General features: G+C 42.0%; 1 protein-coding gene across 6 annotated transcripts; it reads right to left on the bottom strand.

Moving 5' to 3' along the window:
* Nucleotides 1–27,277, bottom strand: LOC110502355 (protein YIPF3). 6 transcript variants are annotated; one of them, XM_090216689.1, is made up of 10 exons: nt 25,746–27,277; nt 18,448–18,638; nt 10,967–11,176; nt 10,705–10,811; nt 10,551–10,596; nt 10,324–10,416; nt 7,783–7,914; nt 7,562–7,675; nt 3,264–3,387; nt 1–1,034 (listed from the first exon to the last, which is right to left on the bottom strand). In XM_090216689.1, the coding sequence occupies exons 3-10, from the start codon at nt 11,150–11,152 to the stop codon at nt 895–897; spliced, it is 942 nt and encodes a 313-aa protein (XP_090072815.1). In that variant the 5' UTR covers nt 11,153–11,176; nt 18,448–18,638; nt 25,746–27,277; the 3' UTR covers nt 1–894. The 6 variants fall into 6 exon arrangements, with proteins under 6 accessions (XP_090072815.1, XP_090072813.1, XP_021435989.3 ...); XM_090216687.1 differs by having other exon boundaries at nt 7,550–7,675; nt 25,746–26,627; XM_021580314.3 differs by lacking the exons at nt 18,448–18,638; nt 25,746–27,277 and adding an exon at nt 15,043–15,517.
* Between the last annotated feature and the right edge of the window lie 28 nt (nt 27,278–27,305).

Below are 27,305 nucleotides of genomic sequence, written 5' to 3'. Positions count from 1 at the left end.
TTAGGTCGATAAAGTTTATTTCCATTGTATCTTTCTGTACAATAACCCTATAAATACATTTTCACATGTAAAATAAAAAAAGAGGTCACCTTGCATCCCACCCAAAAACAATGTTGTTAGGAAGTACAAATAATGCACAAAACAAAAGCTACTTAGAAGGAACAATATTCATAAGATAACGCACTATTACATATCTCATATGACATGTCAACTGCATTCTTCGTTATTTTTTCTGGTTAGGTTATTAAAATTACAGACAATGGATGTGCATTGTGTAAAACAAGAGATTAAACTCTAATTTACCCCATATCATACATGATAATAATAATTCCTTCGAAAAACAATAGAAGGCACCACACATTCCTATAGAACCTTCCTCCCATTGAACGTCTAGAATGTTCAAACATCCATTGATGTTATCGCCGTAACCCGTGTAACAAAGCCTACAAGAGGTGAGAAAGTGTCGAGTTGGAGATGAATTAGTCTTAACATAAGTACAAATGCAAACAGCTGGGAATCTTAGTGCACTCATGCTGCTTTAACAAATACAAGACCCCTATGAAAAGGCAATTTGCTGTCATTTGAAAAGAGTTACAGCACCAGCATAACACCTCACTCCATAATTTAGTTATTTTGATTAGATACAATATAAACAACTAGGGTAAGCATGTCATTTCCCATGGAGAATGAAAGTTGTAGGAGTTGTTGTGAACCGATGGCGATGTGTTTACTGAGACATTGTTCATGTTTAATGATGAAAGTCAAATGTCAACTTTAACCAGCCACCATAATGGTCTTTGACCTTCACTTCAGTCTGTATTACCTACACAACACCACCACTGCGGAATTCAGGCTCATGAGCCTGTGGTATCATCTTTGATGTTGGACACACCATCACTGTGACTGCAGGATAACACCAAGGGTCTTCACTGTGGCATTCACAGCATTCATAGCAGCGGTGGCCACCACAGGCAAATCTCTAGCCACTCTCTGGATGGGGGGCATGTTGGGGCCTTCCAATGTGTCCAGGATACCTTCAGACAACATTTTTTTAAACAAAATGTCCAATTCTTATTTCTTTAATCATACAGAAATTCAAGACCCAGTTTAAGAATATACCTTGGAGGGTCTTTGAATAGAAGCAATTAAAATGTGTTTAAAATTGGACCAGGGGAGTCAACTCAATTACCTGGGTTCATATTATTGGCTTTCGTTACTCTGAAAGACGTATGTCCACTGCAATGAAATACTTTTGTGGATGACCTCATTTTATTACACACACACACACACACACACACACACACACACACACACACACACACACACACACACACACACACACACACACACACACACACACACACACACACACACACACACACACACACAACCAGTCAAACGTTTGGAAGCACTTACTCATTCAAGGGTTTTTCTTTATTTTTACTATTTTCTACATTGTCAAATAATAGTGAAGACATCAAAATGATGGCATAATGTAATAACTGTCATTTCTCTTTACTTATTTGAGCTGTTCTTGCCATAATATGGACTTGGCCATCTTCTGTATACCAACCCTACGTTGTCAAATGAGGGAAAGAAATTCCACAAATTAACTTTTAACAATGCACACCTGTTAATTGAAATGCATTCCAGGTGACTACCTCATGGAAATGGTTGAGAGAGTGCAAAGTTGTCATCAAGGCAAAGGGTGGCTAGTTTGAAGAATCTCAAATGTAAAATAAAATTTAAAACAATTGTTTACTACATGATTCCATGTGTTATTTCATAGTTTTAATGTCTTTACTAATTATTCTACAATATAGAAAATAGTCAAAATAAAGGAAAACCCTTGAATGAGTAGGTGTGTCCAAACTTTTGACTGGTACTGTATATATATATTACATATATAGCGAGAGATCGCTCGATCCTGGGTCACATACAATATGCAAAACAACAAAACTAAAGTGTCCTAATTGCACACACTTTGGGTAGTACAGTTCCTTCAAAAAATATTCACACCCCTTCACTTACTCAAAACAAATCACACATTACCCCATACTGACAAAGTGAAAATGTTTTTAGAAATGTTTGCAATTGACATAAGCATTCACACCCCTGAGTCAATACTTTGCAGCGATTACATCTGTGAGTCTTTCAGGGTAAGTCTCTAAGAGTTTTCCACACCTGGATTGTGCAACATTTGCCCATTATTACAAAAAAAGATTATTCAATCTCTGTCAAAACTGTAACTCGGACACTCAGGAACATTCACTGTCTTCTTGGTAAGCAACTCCAGTGTAGATTTGGTCATTCCATTTCTTTTTTTATCGTGAAAAACTCCCCAGTCCTTAACAATTACAAGCATACCAATAACATGATGCAGCCCCCACTATGCGTGAAGATTTGGAGCATGGTACTCAGTAATGTGTTGTATTGGATTTGACCCCAAACAGACTTTCTTTGCCACATTTGTTGCAGTATTACTTTAGTGCCTTGTTGCAAACAGGATTCATGTTTTGGAATATTTGTATTCTGTACAGGCTTCCTTCTTTTCACTCTGTCAGTTAGGTTAGTATTGTAGAGTAACTACAATATTGTTGATCCATCCTCAGTTCTCTCTTATAACAGCCATTAAACTGTGTTTTTAGGTAACCATCCAAAGTGTAATTAGTAACTTCACCATGCTCAAAGGGATATTCATTGTCTGAATTTTTTTTTTTTTTACCTATCTACCAATAGCTGCCCTTCTTTGCAAGGCATTGGAAAACCTCCCTGGTCTTTGTGGTTGAATCTGGTTTTGAAATTCACTGCTCGACTGAGGGACATTATCGATAATTGTATGTGTGGGGTACAGAGATGAGGTAGTCATAAAAAAAAATCATCTTAAACATTATTTATTATTGCACACAGAGTGACTTATTATGTGACTTGTTAAGCACATTTTTACTCCTAAGCTTATTTAGGCTTGCCTTAACAAAGGGGTTGAATACTTAACTCTAAACATTTCAGCTTTTCATTTTTAATTAATTTGTAAATAATAAATTAAAAAAACATCCACTTTGTCATTATGGGGTATTGTGTGTAGGGAAGTGACACCTCTACGCCTGAATCCATTAAGAGTCTCAAAGTAGGAGCGCTGATCTAGGATCAGGTCCACTCTTTATTCATTGTGATTTAAAAGTAAAAAATGATATCAGATCATCACCCCTACTCTGAGACGCTTTATGAATACAGGCCCTGGTTTGCTTAGTGAGGAATCTTACCTTCAACAATCTTGTGATAAGCGAAGTGCAGGTAGAGCAGAAAGAGCATATGCAGAGCACCCAGTGTTCCACAGAGGACGAGGCGCGGGGTCGGTCCCACGGTCCGAGAGATGAGAGCAGCCACCTGAGAGAGAACGAGAGCGAGGGATAATGTGAGCAAGTGGGACAGACTGACTATCACTGACATAGTGGGCACGTTCAAGCGGATACAGTTTTTGCAACGTTTGTTGCATTATGGGAATAAAAATTGCCCCGACTTGCATCTACATGTTGACTGCATGAAATGTACAAAAATCACGTGATCAAAGGTCACGAAGTTGACTGCAGTCTACTGCAAGTTTCTGCAGTTGCTCTTCGCCAACTTCATCCTGCAGCCATCCCCTGCATTGTAGAAGGCTCTATTGTCAACCAGTCATTACGGTGTTTTTGTTTGACCCATGCAAACTTAACCAAAGACATGACTGAAAAAGGAAACAACTTTGCCATGATTCATGTAAGCCTATACAGTGGTTATACTGTGCCTTCAGAAAGTATTCACACCCCTTGACTCATTTTGTTGTGTTACAGCCTGAATATAAAATGGATTCAATTTAGATTTTTTTTTTCCACTGGCCTCCAAATAATACCCCATAATGTCAAAGTGGAATTATCTTTTTCAAAATGTTTCCAAATTAATAAAAATGAAAAGCTGAAATGTCTTGAGTCAATAAGTATTCAACCCCTTTGTTATGGCAAGCTCAGTTAAGTTAAGGAGTAAAAATGTGCTTAACAAGTCACATAATAAGTTGTATGGACTCACTCTGTGCAATAGTGTTTAACACGATTTTTGAATGACAACCTCAGCTCTGTACTCTACACATACAGATAATTGTAAGGTCCCTCAGTCGAGCATTGAATTTCAAACACAGATACGAACATAAAGACCAGGGAGGTTTTCCAATGCCTTGCAAGGAAGGGCACCTATTGGTAGCAGACATTGAATATCCCTTTGAGCATGGTGAAGTTATTAATTACACTTCGGATGGTGTATCAATACACCCAGTCACTACAAAAATAAAGGTTTCCTTCCTAACTCAGTTGCCGGAGAGGAAGGACACCGCTCAAGGATTTCACCATGAGACCAATGGTGACTTTAAAACCATTACAAACTTTAAAACCATTAATGGCTGTGATAGGAGAAAACTGAGGATGAATCAAAAACATTGTAGGTACTCCACAATACTAACCTAATAGGCAGAGTGAAAAGAAGGAAACATGTACAGAACCTGTTTTCAACAAGACACTAAAGTAATACTCAAAGAATGTGGCAAACAATTCCCTTTTTGTCCTTTTTGAGTACAAAGTGTAAGGGGCAAATCCAATACAACACATTACCGAGTACCACTCTCCATATCTAGCATAGTGGTGGCTGCATCACGTTATGGGTATGACTGTAATTATTAAGGACTGGGGAGTTAAAGATAAAAAGATTAATGGAATGGAGCTAAGCACAGGCAAAATCCCAGAGGTAAGCCTGGTTCAGTCTAATTTCCAACAGAGACTGGGAGATGAATTCACCTTTCAGCAGGACATTAACCTAAAACACAAGGCCAAATCTACACTGGAGTTGCTTACCAAGGAGGTGAATGTTCCTGAGTAGCCGAGTCACAGTTCTGCCTTAAATCTACATAAAAATCTATGGCAAGACCTGAAAATGGTTGTCTAGTCATGATCAACAACAAATTTGACAAAGCTTGAATAATTTAGAAAATAATAATGGACAAATGTTGCACAATCCAGGTGTGGAAAGCACTTAGAGACTTCCCATGAGATTCACAGCTGTAATCACTGCCAAAGGTGCTTCTAGGTATTGACTCATGGGTGTGAATACTTATGTAAATGAGATATTTCTGTATTTCATTTTCAATCAATTTTAAACAAAATCTAGAGCATGTTTTCACTCACTCAAAGTCTGCTGCCTCAGTTTGTATGATGTCAATTTGCATATACTCCAGAATGTTATGAAGAGTGATCAGATGAATTGCAATTAATTGCAATGTCCCTCTTTGCCAGGCAAATGAACTGAATCCCCCAAAAACATTTCCACTGCATTTCAGCCCTGCCACAAAAGGACCAGCTGACATCATGTCAGTGATTCTCTCGTTAACACAGGTGTGTCTCTCTGTCATGCTGATTGAGTTCGAATAACAGACTGGAAGCTTGAAAAGGAGGGTGGTGCTTGGAATCATTGTTCTTCCTCTGTCAACCATGGTTACCTGCAAGGAAACACGTGCTGTCATCATTGCTTCACAGGCAAGGATATTGCTGCCAGTAAGATTCCGATAAATGGTTGATTTAGGTGCATCGACAAGAACTTCAAGGAGAGTGGTTCAATTGTTGTGAAGAAGGCTTCAGGGCGCCCAAGAAAGTCCAGCAAGCGCCAGGACTGTCTCCTAAAGTTGATTCAGCTGCGGGATCGGGGCATCACCATTACAGAGCTTGCTCAGGAATGGCAGCAGGCAGGTGTGAGTGCATCTGCACGCACAGTGAGGCAAAGACTTTTGGAGGATGGCCTGGTGTCAAGAAGGGCAACAAAGAAGCCACTTCTCTCCAGGAAAAACATCAGGGACAGACTGATATTTTGCAAAGGGTACAGTGATTGGACTGCTGAGGACTGGGGTAAAGTCATTTTCTCTGATGAATCCCTTTTCCGATTGTTTGGGGCATCCGGAAAAGGCTTATCCGGAGAAGACAAGGTGAACGCTAGCATCAGTCCTGTGTCATGCAAACAGTAAAGCATCCTGAGACCATTCATGTGTGGGGTTGCTTCTCAGCTAAGGGAGTGGGCTCACTCACAATTTTGCCTAAGAATACAGCCATGAATAAAGAATGGTACCAACACATCCTCTGATAGCAACTTCTCCCAACCATCCAGGAACAGTTTGGTGACGAACAATGCCTTTTCCAGCATGATGGAGCACCTTGCCATAAGGCAAAAGTGATAACTAAGTGGCTCGGGGAACAAAACATCAATATTTTGGGTCCATGGCCAAGAAACTCCCCAGACCTTAATCCCATTGAGAACTTGTGGTCAATCCTCAAGAGGAGGGTGGACAAACAAAACCCCACAAATTCTGACAAACTCCAAGCATTTATTATGCAAGAATGGGCTGCCATGGCCCAGAAGTTAATTGACAGCATGCCAGGGCGGAATGCAGAGGTCTTGAAAAAGAAGGGTCAACACTGCAAATATTGACTCTTTGCATCAACTTCATGTAATTGTCAATAAAAGCCTTTGACACTTATGAAATGCTTGTAATTATACTTCAGTATTCCATAGTAACATCTGACAAAAATATCTAAAGACACTGAAGCAGCAAACTTTGTGTAAATTAATATTTGTGTCATTCTCAAAACTTTTAGCCACGACTGTACTCCTGCAGTAACTCGCTGTCAGAGAGGCTGCGATAAAAGCTTAGGCAGGAGGCCCTTGGCCAGTGGTAGGTCAGAGTTGAGGGCTCTCTTTCAAGCACACTCACTACCGCTTATCAGTCGTCTCTCCGGGTGCTACAGAGACGGACTAGTCCAAGGCCCTCCAGAGCCTGCTGACCAACAACCTAGGATGTATCCAGAGCACAGAGAAGAAAACTCCACTCATAATAGTATACGTCATGTAAACCTCATTCACTATGGTAGTCTGCTAGTGTGATGCCAGCATATTATCCAGGCCAATGGTTGGATTGGATTTACTGTACTCACTCCAAAACTCATGCCCTCTCCTCCCTGTAAAAATATCTAAAGACACTGAAGCAGCAAACTTTGTGAAAATTAATATTTGTGTCATTCATAAAACTTTTGGCCACGACTGTAGTAGATGGGTGAGACAAAAATATATTTAATCCATTTTGAATTCAGGCTGTAAAACAACAAAATGTGGAATGAGTCAAGGGGTATGAATACTTTCTGAATGTGTTATTTGAGGCTCTCTCCCACTAATTGATTGTATAACGTGCACACATGATTTCAGTTTGTAGGTGTACTATGGGGGTTGGAGACGTGTTTATTTCAACATTTTATAAAGAAAAACTTTTCTAACCAAAGGCAACACTGCCATGTTGATCTGAGCCTTGCTGTTGGAAACCCACAATAGTGTTCGTCTTTCAGCTGTCGCGGTTGCACCTCCCCCGACTCCGCTCCTTGACTTTTGTCTAGTTGGTTGCTTTAGCCTGACCACTCAAACGTGCCCGGTGTGAACGTCAGCAAGTGTCTAAGTGTCAAGGGGCCTCTTGGGACTTGTATTAATTGACCTGCTTATTTACCATCCGCAGTGTGGAAAGCCCTCCTACGACCAGCCACAGGATGTAGAACAGGGAGTGGAAGTGGACGTTGTAGGTGACAAAGAGAACCACGCAGTGTCCGAAAAGACCATAACCCTGTTGGGGGCACATAGTAGAACAGACAGTGAGATTTCACACTGCATTTATAACAGACTGATTACACAGGGATGCTGTGAGGGGAGTGATGGTCATTGTTGACTCACCAGCAGAGACAGGGTCTGGAGCATGGTGATCTGGGCATTGCACAGATATGCCAGGAAGTATATGAAGGAGGAAACTCCCAGCCAGTAACCAAAGCATGTCCCTATGGCTGTGCCCATCAGAGTACCCTCTCTCTGTCCAGGGAGGAAGAACAATGTATTAGGCCTAATCAAGGTCAGATAGACAACATACAGTGCCTTCAGAAAGTATTCATACCCCTTGACTTATTCCACATTTTGTTGTTACAGTCTTTATTCAAAATGTATTAATTGTTTTTTTTCTCACCCATCTACACACAATACCCCATAATGATCAAGTGAAAACACGCTTTTGAAATTTGTGCAACTTTGTTGAAAATGAAATAGAAATACATAATTTACATAAGTATTCACACCCATGAGTCAATACTTTGTAGAATCACCTTTGGCAACGATTACAGCTGTGAGTATTTCTGGGTAAGTCTCTAAGAGCTTTGCACACCTGGATTGTACAATATTTGCACCTTTTTTTCTAAATTCGTCAAGCTCTGTCAAGTTGGTTGTTGTTGATCGTTGCTAGACAGATGTTTTCTTTTTTTCAAGCCAATTTAAGTCAAAACTGTAACTAGGCCACTCAGGCACATTCAATGTCCTCTTGGTAAGCAACTCCAGTGTAGACTTGACCTTGTGTTTTAGGTTACTGTCCTGCTAAAAGGTGAATTCATCTCCCAGTGTCTGGTGGAAAGAAGACAACCAGTTTTTCCTCTAGAATTTTGCCTGTGCTTAGCTCCATTCCGTTTTTTTTAAATCCTGAACATCTACACAGTCCTTAACCATTACAAGCATGCCAGCAGCATACCACCCTGCATCCCACTGCTTAGCTTGCTTCTGAAGCTAAGCAGGGTTGGTCCTGGTCAGTTCCTGGATGGGAGAGCAGATGCTGCTGGAAGTGGTGTTGGAGGGCCAGTAGGAGGCACTTTCCTCTGGTCTAAAAAAATATCCCAATGCACCAGGGCAGGGTGCTGTCTTTCAGATGGGACGTTACATGGGTGTCCTGACTCTCTGAGGTCATTAAAGATCCCGTGGCGCTTATCGTAAGAGTAGGGGCGTTAACCCCGGTGTCCTGGCTAAATTCCCAAGCTGTCCTTCATACCCTCACGGTCACCTAATAATCCCCAGTTTACAATTGGCTCATTCATCCCCCTCCTCTCCCCTGAACCTATTCCCCAGGTTGTTGCTGTAAATGAGAATGTGTTCTCAGTCAACTTACCTGGTAAAATAACGATATAAATAACATGATGCAGCCACCACTATGCTTGGAAATATGAAGAGTGGTACACAATAATGTATTGGATTGGCCCCAAAAATAACACTTTGTATTAAGGACAAAAAGTGAATTGTTTTGCAGTATTGCTTTAGTGTCTTGTTGCAAACAGGATGCATGTTTTTAATTATTTTTATTCTGTACAGGCTTCCTTCTCACTCTGTCAATTTGGTTAGTATTGTGGAGTAACTACAATGCTGTTGATCCATCCCTCAGTTATTTTATCAGTCATTAAACTCTGTTTTAAAGTCACCATTGGCCTCATTGTGAAATCCCTGAGAGGTTTCCTTCCTCTCCAGTGACTGGGTGTATTGCTACACCATCCAAAGTGTAATTCATAATTTCACCATGCTCAAAGGGATATTCAATGTCTGCTTTTTTATTTTTACCCATCTGCCAACAGGTGCCCTTCTTTGCAAGGCATCACTGCTCGACTGAGGGATCATACAGATCATTTTACGTGAAGGGTACAGAGATGAGGTAGTCATTAACAAATCATTTTATTGTCCATAGTGAGTCCATGCAACTTATTATGTCACTTGTTAAGCACATTTTTACTCCCTAACTTATTTAGGCTTGCCATAACAAAGGGGTTGAATACTTATTGACTAAAAACATTTCAGCTTTTCATTTGTAATAACTTTGTTTAAAAAATAATATATTTTTATGACATGGGGTATTGTGTGTAGGCAGTTACACAAAATCTTAATTGAACCAATTTTAAATTCAGGCTATAACACAACAAAATCTGGATTAAGTCAAGGAGTGTGAATATTTTCTGACGGCACTTATCACAATTCGATGGCGATCTACGGACAGTTCCTTGGACTTAGTTTCTTCTCTGACATGCACTGTCAACTGTGGGAACTTATGTAGACAGGTGTGTTTCTTTTCTCAATCCTGTCCAAACATTTGAATTGGCCACAGGTGGCCTCCAATCAAGTTGTATCCACCTCTCAATGATGATCAAAGGAAATTGGATGCACCTGAGCTCAATTTGGAGTGTCCTCGCATATAAGCATTTAACCACATGAGTAGTAATTTATATTTTTGAGCAGCAAAAGCTGAACAGATGGCTTTTGGTTGCATAATGTCAAAAGGGTTTTGAGTTGATGGCTAACCCCATTTCCAGTTTTAATTCATCTACCGTCAGTATCCCTGAGCTTCATAAGAAATGTTAATCTATACATACTGTATATTAACATGCATTTACGAAGCCGGTATAAATTGAGCTCTCTTACAATAACTGTTCCTGATGTCTTCATTCCATGCAGGAGGATGGCCACCAGTGTGAACACCAGCATCATGGGCCCATACAGCTCCCCGGCAATCTTCTATTGTTGGAAAATAGGAGCAGGGAAAACATTTTATATTTCCTTTTAATTGGCCAGGTAAGCGCCGAAAGCCTCTAGATTTAAATCTCCTCTCGGCCTGTGAAAATAGTACGGGAAAAGAAAATGCCACTCACCTGTGGAAAATGTATCCTGCGGATGGGTATCATTGATTCAATCAACCTAGGGTAGAAAAAAGTAAATGTCAGAAATCTTCTAAAATGTGACTCCGCAAGACTATTTTACAAGTTACACGTTGTGATTACAAGCACATTCGTGACCGACTCTCACCTGTTCCTGACTTGCATAGGCTCTACATCAAAGTACGGCCGGAGAATATCTATGTTGGCATATAGGTTGAAAGCTTTGGAAGCCTGCCGCTTTCCAGCTTGCCACACCTAAGAGGGGGGAGGGGACTGCAACATTAACCAGATAAGGCTAATGAGATTTAACTTAGAATATTGGGTTCTGGCAAAGCCCATTTTCATGACTAATGTGGTGTGTGTGACAGGTTGCTGCCCATCATAAGCATCACAAAGTAATCTCATCTCACCTCATCTGCCACCTGTCTCCCCAGCTGGCCCTTGATACCCTTCATGCCCAGAAACTCGCCATCCTCTCCAGTCTCCTCTTCAGTTGCTTCCGCCTCCTCTGCCACCTCTTCCTCCTCCTTCATGCGCTGGTGCATCTCCCCCATGTCCTCAAAGCTGGAGCCCGATGTGTCATCCATGTTCTCCATGTCAATCACTGCTGACCCAGTGCCCTGGTAAGATAGCTTATTAGATATAACTACTGTGTATCATGTATGTGAAATGTTTGACAAGCAAATTGTCAATGTTTCCTTTGACACAGTCAGTCACCACGTGAAACGAATAAGGAAGAAACAAAGAAGGCTCCTTCCAGTTTATGGTTAGCTAACTAACTACATCCGTTCATAGACGATAACTATAGTATCTTCTGACCGGAGGTTGTTTATGAGCCCGGACGTTTGAGCTAAACATTAACACGCATTGCTTGCGGTACGGTTTTGGAAACATATCAGCAAGAAATCATTAAGTTTTAAAAGGTTAAATTACTACACGCCTTTATAGGGTTAGGGTTCCCACATGGCCATATTTCCATGTTTCAGTGCTTGTTTTCCGAAAACAGATGCAAGACAGTGTACTACATGTGCCAATTAGCTGTCTGTGCCTCTGAACACTAACATTAAATGGAAGACTGATGCCAAAACTGTCGGCTGAAACTGTTAAAACAGTAAGTGTGTTTTTGATTTGTGAGAGGGATTTGGTTGTTTCTAGAACCGTACTGCAATTAACCCTCCTGTTGTGTTTGTAATAGAGGGATTTGTTTGTGTTTCTAGAACCGTACTGCAATTAACCCTCCTGTTGTGTTCTTTTCATGTTAATTAATTCTGTGTCCCCTGTCCAAAATAACCGGCCCATTATAGCGGATTATAAATCCATAATAATACATCACTTAATGTTGTTAGATCTTTTTATCAACTTAAGTTCTTGTGAACATTACAAGTTATGAACTTCTATTTATGGCCTGTAGGCCTCATTGACCTGAGCTCATAACTCTGTATTAAAAAATTAAAAATCAGAATGTATGGATTATTTTGACTATAACAAATACTCAACATATTGTGCTATTTATCACAGACTACTTTGCATCAAAGTTTAACAAGGACATTTGTTTTGAAACCATTTCAAATGTTTAAACGGGCACAAAATAACATCTGTTGTGTTCCTGGTCAAAACTGACTGGTATGATTTTATTAGTAAAGAAAGGACATAGGCCCAAAACTACACATGAGAACTTTACCATATTACAAAATGTACATCTGAACACAGTAACCATAACAGTATTACTAACAATCAATGGTGGTTCCATTTTGTGTGCTCTCATGTACATGTTGGCCAATACGTGGTGGTTGATGCATGTGCCTTGCAAATATATGCACTGCATTTACGGCACATAATGCTCGTTTTGATAACTCTTGTTGCACACAGATTGTCCTTTTGTCTCTTCTGTCTCTGGCAGACGTAGATCTTGCTTCTGGTCTTTGTATATCTCTCACCAATCCAGCAGAGGATGGTGTTAGAGGAAGGTGTTGGTGCCTTTGAATGAGGGGTGCCACCATGGCTTTCCCCAACTCTTCTAGGAATAGTATCCTCTTGAAGAATTTCCCCTGCTTCCAGCCTGGATTCACCTCCATCCACATCACAAACCTGTTGTAGACCGACACGTCTAGGATGTTGAAGAACACCATGGGCCAACGTGCTGTCATCCTCTTACAAGAGTATGTGCCAGTGACCTGCAAAAGTGCAACAATCAGTGAATAAAATGAGTGCATACAAGTGATACTTCATGTCTTGCATAGTAACATGTGAAAAATTGCATCAAAGCGTTTTAATTGATCACATCTAAAACATATTTACATATTCAAATGAATAGAATTGACTATTGTTCACAAAATCAATGAGCATTTCAAACATTTCATTTTTAATGGTGCAGATAAAACAATTTGGTAATAGAAAAATAAAGTACATAAAATAAGTAACATACCTTATCAAGGTTGTCAACTCCCCCTTTGTTCCTGTTGTAATCCAGGACAGCGTTGTGCTTCCTGTCCTCCCTGGTACTCACAGCGGCATCCCTACGCAGAGTTGTCATCAGGAGCACATTCTTTTTCCTCAGGCAGTAGGACACAAGTGTTTGTGTGTATCGGTGAAGGCAAACTTGGAGGGACAAAACTATCCCTGTCCTTGGTTGTGAGTGAGGCAAATGAGGCTTGTTCCTTCTGACCGTCCCCACCACGGTCATTTTTATTGGGAGCAGCTCCTGACCAAGAGCATGAGGTGAAGAAATTGTCACGTGTTGTGTCCCTGGAAACCTGCAGTCATTTCCAGGACCATTTCCCCTGGTTCCTTTCGGGAACACCGTCAGCAGGTTTCCTGATGTAAACCTGCATGTTCCAGGCATATCGTGTCCTAGCATCACATGCTGCCCATATCTTTATTCCATATTTAGGCGGTTTGCTTGGCATGTGCTGTTTGAATGGGCAGCGTCCCCTAAAAGCAACCACTCATCCACTTTGATGCCTGGACTTGGGTTATAGATGAGTGGCAGGCGCTCCACCCACTTGTGCCAAACCTCTGATAGTTGCCAGCTTGTCTTGTTGACAGCGGCCTGGTCTTGTATCACGGTTGTCGAAGCCAATTTAAATAAGTAAATAATTGCCCGACCAGACTCTGCATCCCATAAACTGGTGGTAGGTTCGTTTCTGGATCTGTACACAATCAAGAGATCCACGTATGCTTGGACGTCTGTCCGGTCTACTTCCTTTCAGTTGTCTTTGTAAACGCGTCCCCCCTCCAAGTTGGTCATGTTTATCACTGTGGTTTTGATTGACTCTGTCAGCAACAGTTCGAAGCAGGATTTTATGTCATCAACCCGGGATATGGCGTCTCGTTGGCCCTGGGGTCATCCAGAATGTAACAACAACCTCGGCAGGGCCCTCTTCCCCATCACTGGATTGTTCCACATCAGTTGTCTCTTGGTCTGGATCATATTCTGTGTCGTCTTCAACTTCTGACATTTCCTCCTCTAATGTATCTTCACTGTCAGTTTCCTGGCCTCTCTCCTCCTCACCATTGTCATGATCAAGAGCCTCACATACAGTGTATCGTTTGGTCATTGTGCTGCCACAGAACGAATTGTGAGCAAGGCCTCAAAAAAGCTTAATTATACCAGAGCTGCAAGAAAAGTTCTATATATTATTGAAACAATGTTGCGATGGTTTGTGAGAATGCCAACAGGTGTGGATCCCGTGGGGGAAAGATTCTATTGGGGAAAGGTTCCCGTGGGGTTTTCCATGGAAAACAAGAAGGGGAGTGAGGTGTGTGTGTGTGTGTGCTCAAACACACATGCATGTGGGGGTCTGGGAGAGGAAGTGTCCATCTGATGAATGGGCAGGTGCCTGAACTCAATTTTATACACTAATTGTAGTCTCACCCATTAATTTCTAATGACCGGTCATTTCTGACCAGGAACACCACAGGTGTACAAAAGTTAAATAAAACACACCCCAAATTTTATGAAAATCTTAAATGTATTTTGTGTGTCCAGATGCCCTATGTGGACAGTCATGGAACCTTATGACAATCAGATTAAATGGGCGGCAGGTAGCCTAGTGGTTAGAGCGGTGAGCCAGTAACCTAAAGTTTGCTGGATTGTATCCCTGATCTAGCAGGTAAACATCTGTCGTTCTGTCCCTGAACAAGGCAGTTGACCCACCATTTGTTCGTAACTGACTTGCCTAGTTAAACAAAAATAATAACATTTTTCAGTGACAACTAAAATCGGTCCAATTCGACCGGAACACAACAATAGGGTTAAGAATTATTCACGTTTAGATGAGTCAATTCGTCTTAAACAGAAGGACTAAGGTTAATTTAGCAGGTTAGTTAACTACCACATTGTGGGACAAGTGGCCATTTTCAGTAGGATGATATGTACTGCAGAGTAAAATATCGTTTGGCAACACTAAACACGCCCCTCAAATAAGTCGATACATATTAAGCATTTTCTTGGATAGCTATAGCTAGCATAGTAACGTTAAGTTACCTGGATACTGTTGTCATCAAAACCGCCCCATGGTTCCGTGTTTTTGTTTCCATCAGACGAAGCCATCTTTTAGAACAAGTGAACGTGTTCTTGATTTCTTGTTAAAAAAAAAGAAACTGCACTTTCAAACTCACATACAACCAACGAATTGTTAATTATAGCATCAGAGGTGCTTTAAAGATAAACGTTTGTTCCCAAATGCATTAAGCTGCCTGGTAATATTCCACGCACAACACGTCGTGCGTACTACGTGGACACTTCTCCTTTTGTGTGAATTTCCGACAGACTAAATGCTTTTGGGCGTATTGCTGCCCTTCTCAGCCCGGAGTATGCATTACACATTGTGACAAAACAAAAAAAGGGAACGGAAAATACAAATTGCACCACCCATAACCCTGTAACTATAACACCAAAACACACCCCTTATTCCACTACTTCGCCAAGAAACCAACTTTGCTAACATTGGCTCCCCCACAATTGAAACTCACTACTTTTTCTTCAAACTACACACTCCTTTGTCTCTGACCAAAACCTTGGCACCTGAAACATCAAAACGGCTTCGGAACAAACGCTATCACGGGATAGCTCATATATCCTAGCATGACTTTATCAGGCAAACACTCAATATCAAAACTCAAAAGGATAGACAGGGTCTCCTCAGTCTCGTGCTCACCACCAGGTCTGCTTTTCACCAAACGGCATGCATCACAGACACCAGGGATCCTCAACTTCAGTTGATTTATCTTCACACTCAAAGCCACCCCCAAAATCACTACTTTCAGCAGTGCTCTGCTCCGGAGAGAAAAGCAAGACCACTCGCGTGTGAGGCAGAGCGCCCGCTCCGTCTGGGTGGAAGACGCACAGAAAATCCACCCAGCCCGATACCCCAAATTTGGTCAGCCAGAAGACATGGCTCCACTTTCTCCACAAAACGGACTCCCACTGGGCCAGATTCATCTTGGGCATTCCCCTGTTCATTGGGGTGAGGCTCTGAAGCCTTGCACCACACCTGTCAACCCAGGTTGTTCCTTTTCACTTTTGTGGGATTCGATCTCTGAACTCCGACGATCTCAAGATTCTCAAGCGATTAAGTAGATGTAAGAAATTCCAGTTGGCTTGTATTCCGGGGACTTAGGTTTATACACAAACGCCATTGAAGTGAAGGCATAATATCGCACTTCCTCCAGTCCTCAGACCCACCCATGATCGTGGACACTTCTTCTAATTTATTATGGCGGTCCACAAACAACATTAGAGGTGCATGCCTCCACCTATTGGATGGGTGGAAAACGGATCAACTTTAACGCCAATTTTTTAAAATTTGACCTTTATTTGAATAGGCAAGTCAGTTAAGAACAAATTCTTATTTTCAACGACAGCCTAGGAACAGTGGGTTACCTGCCTTGTTCAAGGGCAGAATGACAGATTTGTACCTTGTCAGCTCAGGGATTCGATCTGATCACTAGGCTACCTGCCGCCCAAATAATAGGGAGAAGAGAAGAATGTGGGGGAAAAAACACACACATACAGTGAGTGGGTCAAAAAAAATATTTAGTCAGCCACCAATTGTGCAAGTTCTCCCACTTAAAGATGAGAGGCCTGGAATTTATCATAGGTACACTTCAACTAAGACAAACAAAATGAGAAAAAAAATCCAGAAAATCACATTGTAGGATTTTTTATGAATTTATTTGCAAATAATGGTGGAAAATAAGTATTTGGTCAATAACAAAAGTTTCTCAATACTTTGTTATATACCCTTTGTTGGTAATGACAGAAGTCAAAAATCTTCTGTAAGTCTTCACAAGGTTTTCACACACTGTTGCTGGTATTTTGGCCCATTCCTCCATGCAGATCTCCTCTAGAGCAGTGATGTTTTGGGGCTGTTGCTGGGCAACACGGACTTTCAACTCCCTCCAAAGATGTTCTATGGGGTTGAGATCTGGAGACTGGCTAGGCCACTCCAGGACCTTGAAATGCTTCTTACGAAGCCACTCCTTCTTTGCCCGGGCGGTGTGTTTGGGATCAATGTCATGCTGAAAGACCCAGCCACGTTTCATCTTCAATGCCCTTGCTGATGGAAGGAGGTTTTCACTCAAAATCTCACGATACATGGCCCCATTCATTCTTTCCTTTACACGGATCAGTCGTCCTGGTCCCTTTGCAGAAAAACAGCCCCAAAGCATGATGTTTCCACCCCCATGCTTCACAGTAGGTATGGTGTCCTTTGGATGCAACTCAGCATTCTTTGTCCTCCAAACACGACGAGTTGAGTTTTTACCAAAAAGTTATATTTTGGTTTCATCTGACCATATGACATTCTCCCAATCTTCTTCTGGATCCTCCAAATGCTCTCTAGCAAACTTCAGATGGGCCTGAACATGTACTGGCTTAAGCAGGGGGACACGTCTGGCACTGCAGGATTTGAGTCCCTGGCGGCGTAGTGTGTTACTGATGGTAGGCTTTGTTACTTTGGTCCCAGCTCTCTGCAGGTCATTCACTAGGTCCCCCCGTGTGGTTCTGGGATTTTTACTCACCGTTCTTGTGATTATTTTGACCCCACGGGGTGAGATCTTGCGTGGAGCCCCAGATCGAGGGAGATTATCAGTGGTCTTGTATGTCTTCCATTTCCTAATAATTGCTCCCACAGTTGATTTCTTCAAACTAAGCTGCTTACCTATTGCAGATTCAGTCTTCCCAGCCTGGTGCGGGTCTACAATTTTGTTTCTGGTGTCCTTTGACAGCTCTTTGGTCTTGGCCATAGTGGAGTTTGGAGTGTGACTGTTTGAGGTTGTGAACAGGTGTCTTTTATACTGATAACAAGTTCAAACAGGTGCCATTAATACAGGTAACGAGTGGAGGACAGAGGAGCCTCTTAAAGAAGAAGTTACAGGTCTGTGAAAGCCAGAAATCTTGCTTGTTTGTAGGTGACCAAATACTTATTTTCCACCATAATTTGCAAATAAATTTGCAAAAAAAGTTATAATTTTCCGAATATAACTCTTCAGATATTTAATGATAAATTAGTCTTCTATTAATTAATTATTCTTTACCTCACGTCAGTCTCATTCCGAATGTAATAAATGGTTGGTTATCTGCACGATACCAGCATTTACTGTAAATCATCCATACACCAATTGACCTAATCATTTATTTACTAACTAAATAATCACAGAAATGCCTAAACAAACTGTAGATATTGGTTACTAACAAATGATAGGGAAGATTCCCTAGTGGGCTAAGCCGATATGACGGCTTGGTGGACAAAGGGAAGGGGGTGTGGACTGAGAGCGGGACAGACAAAATGGATCACTACACACAGTGGATAATTATAGTCATTGAAATTCTAATCCTTTGCACATGAACGCTCGCTCATTTGGGAATAATTGCAATCAATATATTTACCCAATATGTCGGTCTTCTCTGGAATCGTCAGTCCGTCTGCTGGAGAGTCAGTTCATCAGAGTCTTTGGCTACTCATGGTGGCCGCTCCTGATAGTGTCTGTTGTAATGGATACGGCAGGCGTCTGTTGGGGTTCGTTCCTTGGTCCTTGTCAATCATTGGCTCATTGGTGAAATTAGCATTCAGACAATATCTTAATGGAAATCATTCAATAACCTTTATTAATGCAATTGCAGACTTAAGTTGATACAGGAACATAGCAGTAGCTTCTCTGAATTTAATAGCATTGTCTGTCACACAAGATCAAAATGTCAAAACCAGACAGTGGTTACTTCTCTATCTAGTTTCGGTCTGGACCGTTTACACATTCTCCAAAATATGGATATTGTTCAGTTCTCAAATTCTGTGATATAGTAGAAGTTCCTTTGTTCTACTGTGAAACGCTCTCCATACTGCATGGCCAGGGGGAGAGGGTCTCCGGCAGGAATTTACGACCTGAGATAACCTGAGGGGGAGCCACGATCTATACCCAGAAAGGGCCATGCCATGACACATTTATTTGGGCTGCAATCTGGTGTGCAGTTAATTCTAATGAACTTGTCCTCTGCAGCAGAGGTAACTCTGGTTCTTCTTTTCCTGTGGCGGTCCTCATGAGAGCCAGTTTCATCATAGCGCTTGATGGTTTTTGCAACTGCACTTGAAGAAACTCTCAAAGTTCTAATTTTCCGGATTGACAGACTGTTGGTTGAGTCAAATCACAAACGGCCAAACCCTCTCCTAACCCAGACAACTGTGTGCCGCCTCATGGGTCTCCCAGTCACGGCCAGCTGTAACACAGCTTGGGATTGAACCCGGGGCTGTAGTGACGCCTCAAGCACTGCGATACAGTACCTTAGACCACTGCACCAGTCGGGAGGCCCTGACAAACCATTTCTGTATGGACCTTGCTTTGTGCACAGGGGCATTGTCATGCTGAAACGGCAAAGGGCCTTCCCCAAACTGTTGCCGCAAAGTCGGAAGCACAGAATCATCTAGAATGTCATTGTATGCTGTAGCATTAAGATTTCCCTTCACTGAAACTAAGGGGCCTAGCCTGAACCATGAAAAACAGCCCCAGACCATTATTCCTCCTCCACCAAACTTTACAGTTGGCACTACGTATTCGGGCAGGTAGGACTGCCAGATGATGAAGCGAGATTCATCCCTACAGAAAGCGCGTTTCCATTCTATTTTTACGCGCTTCGTGCTTCATCACTCGGCAATCACATTCTGTGAGCTTGTGTGGCCTACCACTTTGCGGCTGAGCCGTTGTTGCTACTAGACGTTTACACTTCACAAAAACAGCACTTACAGTTGACCTGGGCAGCTCTAGCATAGCAGAAATTTGACCAACTGACTTGTTGGAAAGGTAGCATCCTACCACGTTGAAAGTCACTGAGCTCTTCAGTAAGGCCATTCTACTGCCAATGTTTGTCCATGAAGATTGCAGGGCTGTGTGCCTGATTTTATACACCTGTCAACAATGGGTGTCTGAAATAGCTGAATCCACTAATTTGTAGAGGTGTCCACTTACTTTTGTATATATAGTGCATCTTGCTCCGCTTTGTAAAGGCAGATCAAAAATGCTTCTTATTATAGTTTCTGCTTTGCATCAGACTCATTTTGTGCTTCAGATGCACTTCTTCACTCATTCCAGAATTGCATTATAATCAGCAGACAGCACTCTGACTGTGTAGCTACATTTCTCCGGGACTTTTCTCTGGTAAAATGCAAGATTAACTTAGAGAAAAACATGAGTAAATGTAGCTGGCTGCATTCTTTCTATGATAATCATTACAAATATGATGGTCATGCATAATTTTTTGAAAAGATGTCTTTGCTTTTTTATTGTAAGCTCATTTACTTGTGTGGCTGCTAGCCAAATAGCATAGCACTTCTGTTGCCAGCCAGACCTGCAGCCACTAGTGTTCGAGCCAGCACCCCAACCCACACTGCAGATAGTGTCTCTTCTAGATCAGCCATCACTGGATTTAACTCCAGTGCTGGTCCCTAGACTACCTTCTGCCCTTGCAGACCTGCTTGGCTTGGACCTGATGCACAAGCTGACTCGCTAGCCAGTGTCCCAGTCGGGCACTTGAGCCTTAAGTCTTTCCTGGACCTAGCAGCATCAGATACTGTGAGCAGGTCATCCATCACTGCCCGCTCCATCCATGCCACTGAAAGGGTGGAGACACAGGGTGGCAGGGCTTACAAGCACCAGACATCACGGGCGGCGAAGATGACACAAAGCATTTAAAAATGTACTTCATACATTTTGGGGTGGCTTTGTAGAAAATCCCCTCTCGTAGCCTCCATTCAAAGACACAAGCTCTGAGACACTTTACACAAGCAGAGGTACTGGGAGGATGGACTTTCCATTGTTTACAGAGCTCTGTACCCCCAACTTTCACACCTTTGCTCCTGGAACCAATGACCGTATATATGAATGGACAAAGCCATTGATCACGTGACATGATTCATTCCTATGTGAAGACTCAATGAAGTCGGTTAACAACATGCCCACTCTACCCCATCCCCTCCCTTCTCCAGACCATCTCTGGAGACCATCCCTGAACCAGCACTTGCACTTGATTCCCCCCCCCCCCCCCCCCCCTACTTTCCATTCCTGTGATATGTGGTTGTCCCACCTAGCTATCTTAAGATGAATGCACTAACTGTAAGTCGCTCTGGATAAGAGCATCAGCTAAATGACTGAAATGTAAAAGGCAGACTGCAGGCTGACATTAGCACCTACACTCTCCTTAACTTCTTCTGTGGGCCATTTTTTTTAAAGATCGGTTTAAGGACATACAATGGGTATACAAAAAATTAAGAACACCTGTTCTTTCCATGACAGACTGACCAGGTGAATCCAGGTGACATCTATGATCCCTTATTGATGTCACTTTTAAAATCCACTTCAATCAGTGTAGATGAAGGGGAGGATACAGGTTAAATAAGGCATTTTAAGCCTTGAGACATGGATTGTGTATTTCAGAGGGTGAACGGGCAAGACAAAAGATGTAAGTGCCTTTCAACTGGGTATGATAGTAGGTGTCAGGTGCACTGGTTTGTCTCAAGAACTCCAACACCGCTGGGTTAATAACGGCTCAACAGTTTCCTGTGTGTATCAAGAATGGTCCACCACCCAAAGGAAATCCAGCCAACTTGACACTATTGTGGGAAGGATTGGAGTGTACATGGACCAGCATCCCTGTGGAACACGTTCAATACTTTGAAGAGTCCATGCCCCGACCAATTGAGGCTGTTCTGAGGGCAAAAGTGAGGGGTGCAAACTCAATATTAGGAAGGTGCTCCTAATGTTTGGTAAACTCAGTGAACATCTGGTGTATTAGAAACAATTATTAGTACCATAATTGTCTTTGAAACCATTATTTTTGTATAGACGAAGATTGACCAAGATTGCCATTTTTCCATTCACTTCAGTGGCTTCAATGAGAGGGGGCAGTCGTTCTCCCCTGCCTGGAACATTCTGTTGCTATGGGCAACTCTGCTGATCAAGTCAGCTGACAGAGGTCAGTGAAACAGGCCTGGTTCTAAAGCACACTGTTCCCTTGTTTTTTTATCACATTCCAACAATAAAACTGGGGTGGCAAAAATGCTATTTCAGAATGTGGGGGGGACAAAATGATCCGACTGATGGCAGCCCTCATGGCCAAATTATTTTTTACATGCTAGCCTAGCAACAGTAGCTTAGCATACTCTGCTAGCCCTCTTGTGTAATATGCTACCATTACTGCTATGTAGCATGTTAGCCCACTAGCCCTAGCTATTACACCTATTGCTCATACTATACTGTATACTATAGTCTTAGTGGGCCCTGACCATACTGTGTGTGTATATATACGGTTCTATTGTGTGTTGTGTTAGGCTATACATTGGTAGCTAATAGCGGTAGGCTATGTGCCATTTCCTGTTTACATATGTAGCTATTTATGCCACATCACACTACTATTTACTATACAGTTATTATTCATTCTAGTGCTACCGTTATGCATAGCCATAACAGACTGTGCACTGTGTACTACATGCACTCTATTTCTGTTCTAGCCTATCTATAATCTAAACCGGCAGCTCTTTCGAGACCACCACCCGTTGGTGGAGCTCTTTTTCAGGCTGTGTTTGACCAACATTAGAACTGGAAACTACGTGTAATGGGGTATGGGTCCAGAACGCTAACTCCAGCAGAGAAAAACGACCACCATTCTGGCTAACTTGAGTTTTTAGCGCTGAAGTAGGCGATCTTTGACATGTTTAGTAACCATCTACCTACCTTTACAGACTACTACCCATTGACCTACCCATTGACCTATGTTCTGAGCACAACAAGACTCAATGCAGTAGGTCACTGCTGGGTCGGTGAGTTGGCTGACTTCCACTTCAAGTACAGATCTGGGAAGAAACATGCAGGCGCTGACATGCTGTGACATTGTCCTGTCAATCTCCACAGCCACGTGGGTGAATACACGAAAGCTATGCTACCAGAAGTCGGCTCAAGATTTTTTAGTTGTCACATGATTACTTAAAATAATGCAGAATACTTTTTTTTGTTATAATATAAATGTCTGGACTATTTAAATTTTTGAGAATACCTTATACAACGGGTTAAAGTTCTGTGTAGTAACCCAGGTGTAAAACAGTAAATAATCAAATCAAAGTTTATTTGTCACGCGCGCCGAATACAACAGGTGTTGGTAGACCTTATAGTGAACTGCTTGCTTACAGGCTCTAACCAATAGTGCAAAAAAGGTGCTAGGTGAACAATAGGTAAGTAAAGAAATAAAACAGTGAAAAGACAGGCTATGAAAGTAGCGAGGTTACATACAGACACTGGTTAGTCAGGCTGGTTGAGGTAGTATGGACATGTAGATATGGTTAAAGTGACCATGCATATATGATGAACAGAGTAGAGGTAGCGTAAAAGAGGGGGTGGTGGGTGGCGGGACACAATGCAGATAGCCCGGTTAGCCAATGTGAGGGAGCACTGGTTGGTCGGCCCAATTGAGGTAGTATGTACATGAATGTATAGTTAAAGTGACAATGCGCGTATGATAAACAGAGTAGCAGCAGCGTAGAAAGAGGGTTTGGTGGGGGACACACACACACACACACACACAATGCAAATAGTCTGGGTAGCCATTTGATTACCTATTCAGGAGTCTTATGGCTTGGGGGTAAAAACTGTTGAGAAGCCTTTTTGTCCTAGACTTGGCACTCCGGTACCGCTTGACATGCCGTAGTAGAGAGAACAGTCTATGACTAGGGTGGCTGGGGTCTTTGACAATTTTTAGGGCCTTCCTCTGACACCGCCTGGTTTAGAGGTCCTGGATGGCAGGCAGCTTAGCCCAGTGATGTACTGGGCCGTACGCACTACCCTCTGTAGTGCCTTGCGGTCAGAGGCCGAGCAATTGCCGTACCAGGCAGTGATGCAATGCTCTCGATGTTGCAGCTGTAGAACCTTTTGAGGATCTCAGGACCCATGCCAAATCTTTTTAGTTTCCTGGCTACTTCTCAAAGTATTCCATTGTCAAGAGGATTAAAACAAGGCTGTTTTATTATCGGCATATCTTTTTATGATGGGCAGCATCTCTAAGCCTGAGCGAGATCTTAGAATCGTCCAGCACCAACAAGGACACGGAAGGAATGAAGAGGAGAAGGAGGTGCAAAGGGTGGTCAAGTCACCATGGTGTCCTACCTCGTCAACAACCCCAACAACATACTGTCGGTCCCCGCACCAGACCTAGAGTATCTCGGCTCACACACCCACTCCCATGACATCTCTCAGGTAGGGGCCGCTGGATTTCTAACATACAACTACTCTACTTCTACAAACATGTTTATTTGTCTGGATGGAGTTGTATTGACATTAAGTTGATACCAAATATACTTTTGTAATATCTCCTTACATCTTACCTAATCCAAAAAGGCTCCAAGAGTTCCATTCCAAGCCCTGGCTATGGTGGAGCCAGACAGAGTACCCTCCAACATCACAACACCTCTACCCATCATCACAAAAAGGTCAGTCCAACAGTAAATATAGGTCCAAATTTGATCATTCCCAGACCAAGATGACAACTAGAAATCAGTTGATTGCACAAGGCATCAACGTGTTATAATTACTACTGTAATATTGGATGCCTTGTAGCTAACTGGTTGTATTGTCCTGTGTGGCTGTCTCCGGAATCTCCAAGCAGAGGCTGAGCCCCCTACAGCGTAAACGCTTCACTGCAGACGGTCTAGACAGACCTGCTGCCCCCCCCCCTTCCACCTGTACCAACTCCTGGAGTGCATTATGGAAGAGGCGGAGGGCAAGCTGAACGAGCTGGGCCAGGCTGAACTGGAAGAGGTGGCTGCAGCTACAGTATGGTCCATTTTGTGTCTACCACAGTTTCTAACACTGACAGGAAAAGACAAGCACTGCTGTGAAGGATCCTGCCTGACCCAAATACTTAAAATGGCACAATTACATAAGCGGCTGTCTGTTTGACAGGTGTTTATCGAAAGGAAACAACAAGAACACTATCCCTCACAAAAACAGTGAGTAAAGTGATTGTTTGATTGAAACGGTTTTATCATAAACTAATAATGCATTACATGTTGACTACATACAGCACAGTATTTTATGTTACCCTTTCCTGATATGCTTTAATAAATGCTGACTGCTGTCTCTAGGTTAGTCTCTTGTCTGGCACAAACACTTGTTGCTGAATGCATTGCTCCTGAGTGGCACTGCATCTTGGTGCTAGAGGTGTCACTACAGACCCTGGTTTGATTCCAGGCTGTATCACAACCGGCCGTGATTGGGAGTCTCATAGGTCGGTGCACAATTGGCCCAGCGTCGTCCGGGTTAGGACGAATTAAAAACTCTAAAGGTCTTCACCTATCACATCCATAAACAGTCAACATATTAATCATAACCTCAAATTGTATCATTCTGAACAGTCGTAACCTTCTGCATCTGCAAAAAAAACAGCCTTACTTATGATTCAGTACTACACAAATTAATTTAATTATTTGTTTACTCGCTAACTAAATGGTAACACGGGATAAACATACACACTTAATACAATAGAAACAGGTCCCTAGCGGACTGACACAATATGGCGGCTTGTTACAAAAGAGATGGAGAGAGAGACAGACACTTAATGTTGGTACATTTTAGACACTACTCTCACAGTAATCATATACTTTACACACAAATCACCGCCCATTTGGAGTAAGGAATCATGAATGTATTTACCTGTAAATGTCTTGGTTCTTCATATTGCTGTCGGAGCCAGACCTTGGAAAGGGTGTTGGGCCTTTTCACGGCACGCTTGTAAGGCTTTGATTGTCCAAAAGGGTTCCCCACACGTCTTCTATTGTTATTCTTCCATTCGCTCTGGAAGATGAGTCTTTGAAGATTGACACACCTGGCTAGCCTGTGATTCCCAGTGGGGTGATGAGTAGTAAAATATGATGGTTTGAAGAGAGTAGTAGAATGGTCCCACTTAATTTAGCTTTTCTAGATACTTTACTTAGAACAGCTAATCATCCATACCAGTGATTGTCTGGGAAATTATGTCTGGGAGATCTCTACCTCGTGTTGAGATTGAATTCAAACCACTTTGGACGTGAGCTGCAGCTACACATCTCTCTGGTCTGAAATGTAAATTCTTAACCCATGGTTTTATAGTTTGTTCAAAAGAGGGCGGTTCGTGAGGCTGACATGCTCTCTGATCTCACTCAGGGGGGTGGTGACTACTTGAACAAAGTTATAGAAACAATTTTATCTTATAGTTTCTAAGATCACATCCCTCTCTTAACAAAAACATGTCGTATTTCATACACAACGTAGAGGATGGAAACTTCGTAAATGTAGTGTGTATATACCTTTCAAGTTACAGTATTTCCTTTTTAACATTTTATGACATCACCAAATAACAACCAAAATGACATCATTATTCTATAGATAGCCTTCGACCATTCCCCACTTTCTATGTTAGACATATTGTCCCAGTATTCGCTTTAGAACGTGTTAGATTTTCGTCTGGAAAATGTCTGTAACAAAGACACATTCCTGTATGAATTTTGAGAGGGATGTTCTCTCCTTGATTTACAGCAGGGTGTGGGCTGTCAACCCCCCGCCCCCTATGGCAGAGAGAGGGTCTGGTTGAAGTCATCCACTGCAGAGCTGATCCAACCCATCTGGATCCTCACAGGACAGTCATGACAAGGCCTGGCGTGACGTTTTGTTAACCATGCATTATCACTCATACTGTGGTACTTTATTATTGTGGTCGAATTACCCCTACCCTGACCGACAGTCCCCTCACGATATCACCCTCCCCTGTCCAATCCCCCTTGCAACAGAGACAGGACTCAGCTCCTTCACCACCTTTAAATACCCAGACCCGTCACTAGTCAGTGTGGTAGACCTGACCATTTCAATTTGCAAGTGTTTTGTTACAAGACACATTTTTGCTTGTAATCCTTTCCTTTGTGTATTTTGAATGTGTTTAGGACCAATAAAGTTTGTTCTTATTTCTTCATTTAGATTATCATTTGATTTAGAACATTTACTGTTTGTTTGCTTTATGCATTTCCTTTACTCATGTTTAAACCTACTGCCTAAGTTTCTTCACTGTAAAATGATTTTAATGTTAGAGATTCATGAGTATATTAGTATATCTGCGTATGGTTTATATGAAATCACTACCATGTGTTTCTTTGTTTGTTTCCTACTTAATCACTCCATCCTTACATCCTCAATCGTGTCATTATCTTCAATTCAACTTAAGTAATAAACTGGGCATCAACC

The sequence above is a fragment of the Oncorhynchus mykiss genome, chromosome 23, assembly GCF_057628025.1.
Source record: "Oncorhynchus mykiss isolate SJ-2025 chromosome 23, ASM5762802v1, whole genome shotgun sequence".
Taxonomy (NCBI): Eukaryota; Metazoa; Chordata; class Actinopteri; order Salmoniformes; family Salmonidae; genus Oncorhynchus; species Oncorhynchus mykiss.
The sequence above is the reverse complement of the archived record's forward strand: the minus strand, read 5'-3'. Positions and strand labels throughout refer to the sequence as shown.

Excerpts from the sequence above, each read along its gene's own strand:
- LOC110502355 (XM_021580313.3), bottom strand. The coding sequence starts at position 15,108 with ATGGCTTCGTCTGATGGAAACAAAAACACGGAACCATGGGGCGGTTTT. Across the intron at positions 3,388-7,549 it reads TGCGGATGGTAAATAAGCAG|GTGGCTGCTCTCATCTCTCG; the intron begins GTCAATTAATAC and ends GTTCTCTCTCAG. Across the intron at positions 1,035-3,263 it reads TTATCACAAGATTGTTGAAG|GTATCCTGGACACATTGGAA; the intron begins GTAAGATTCCTC and ends TGTTGTCTGAAG.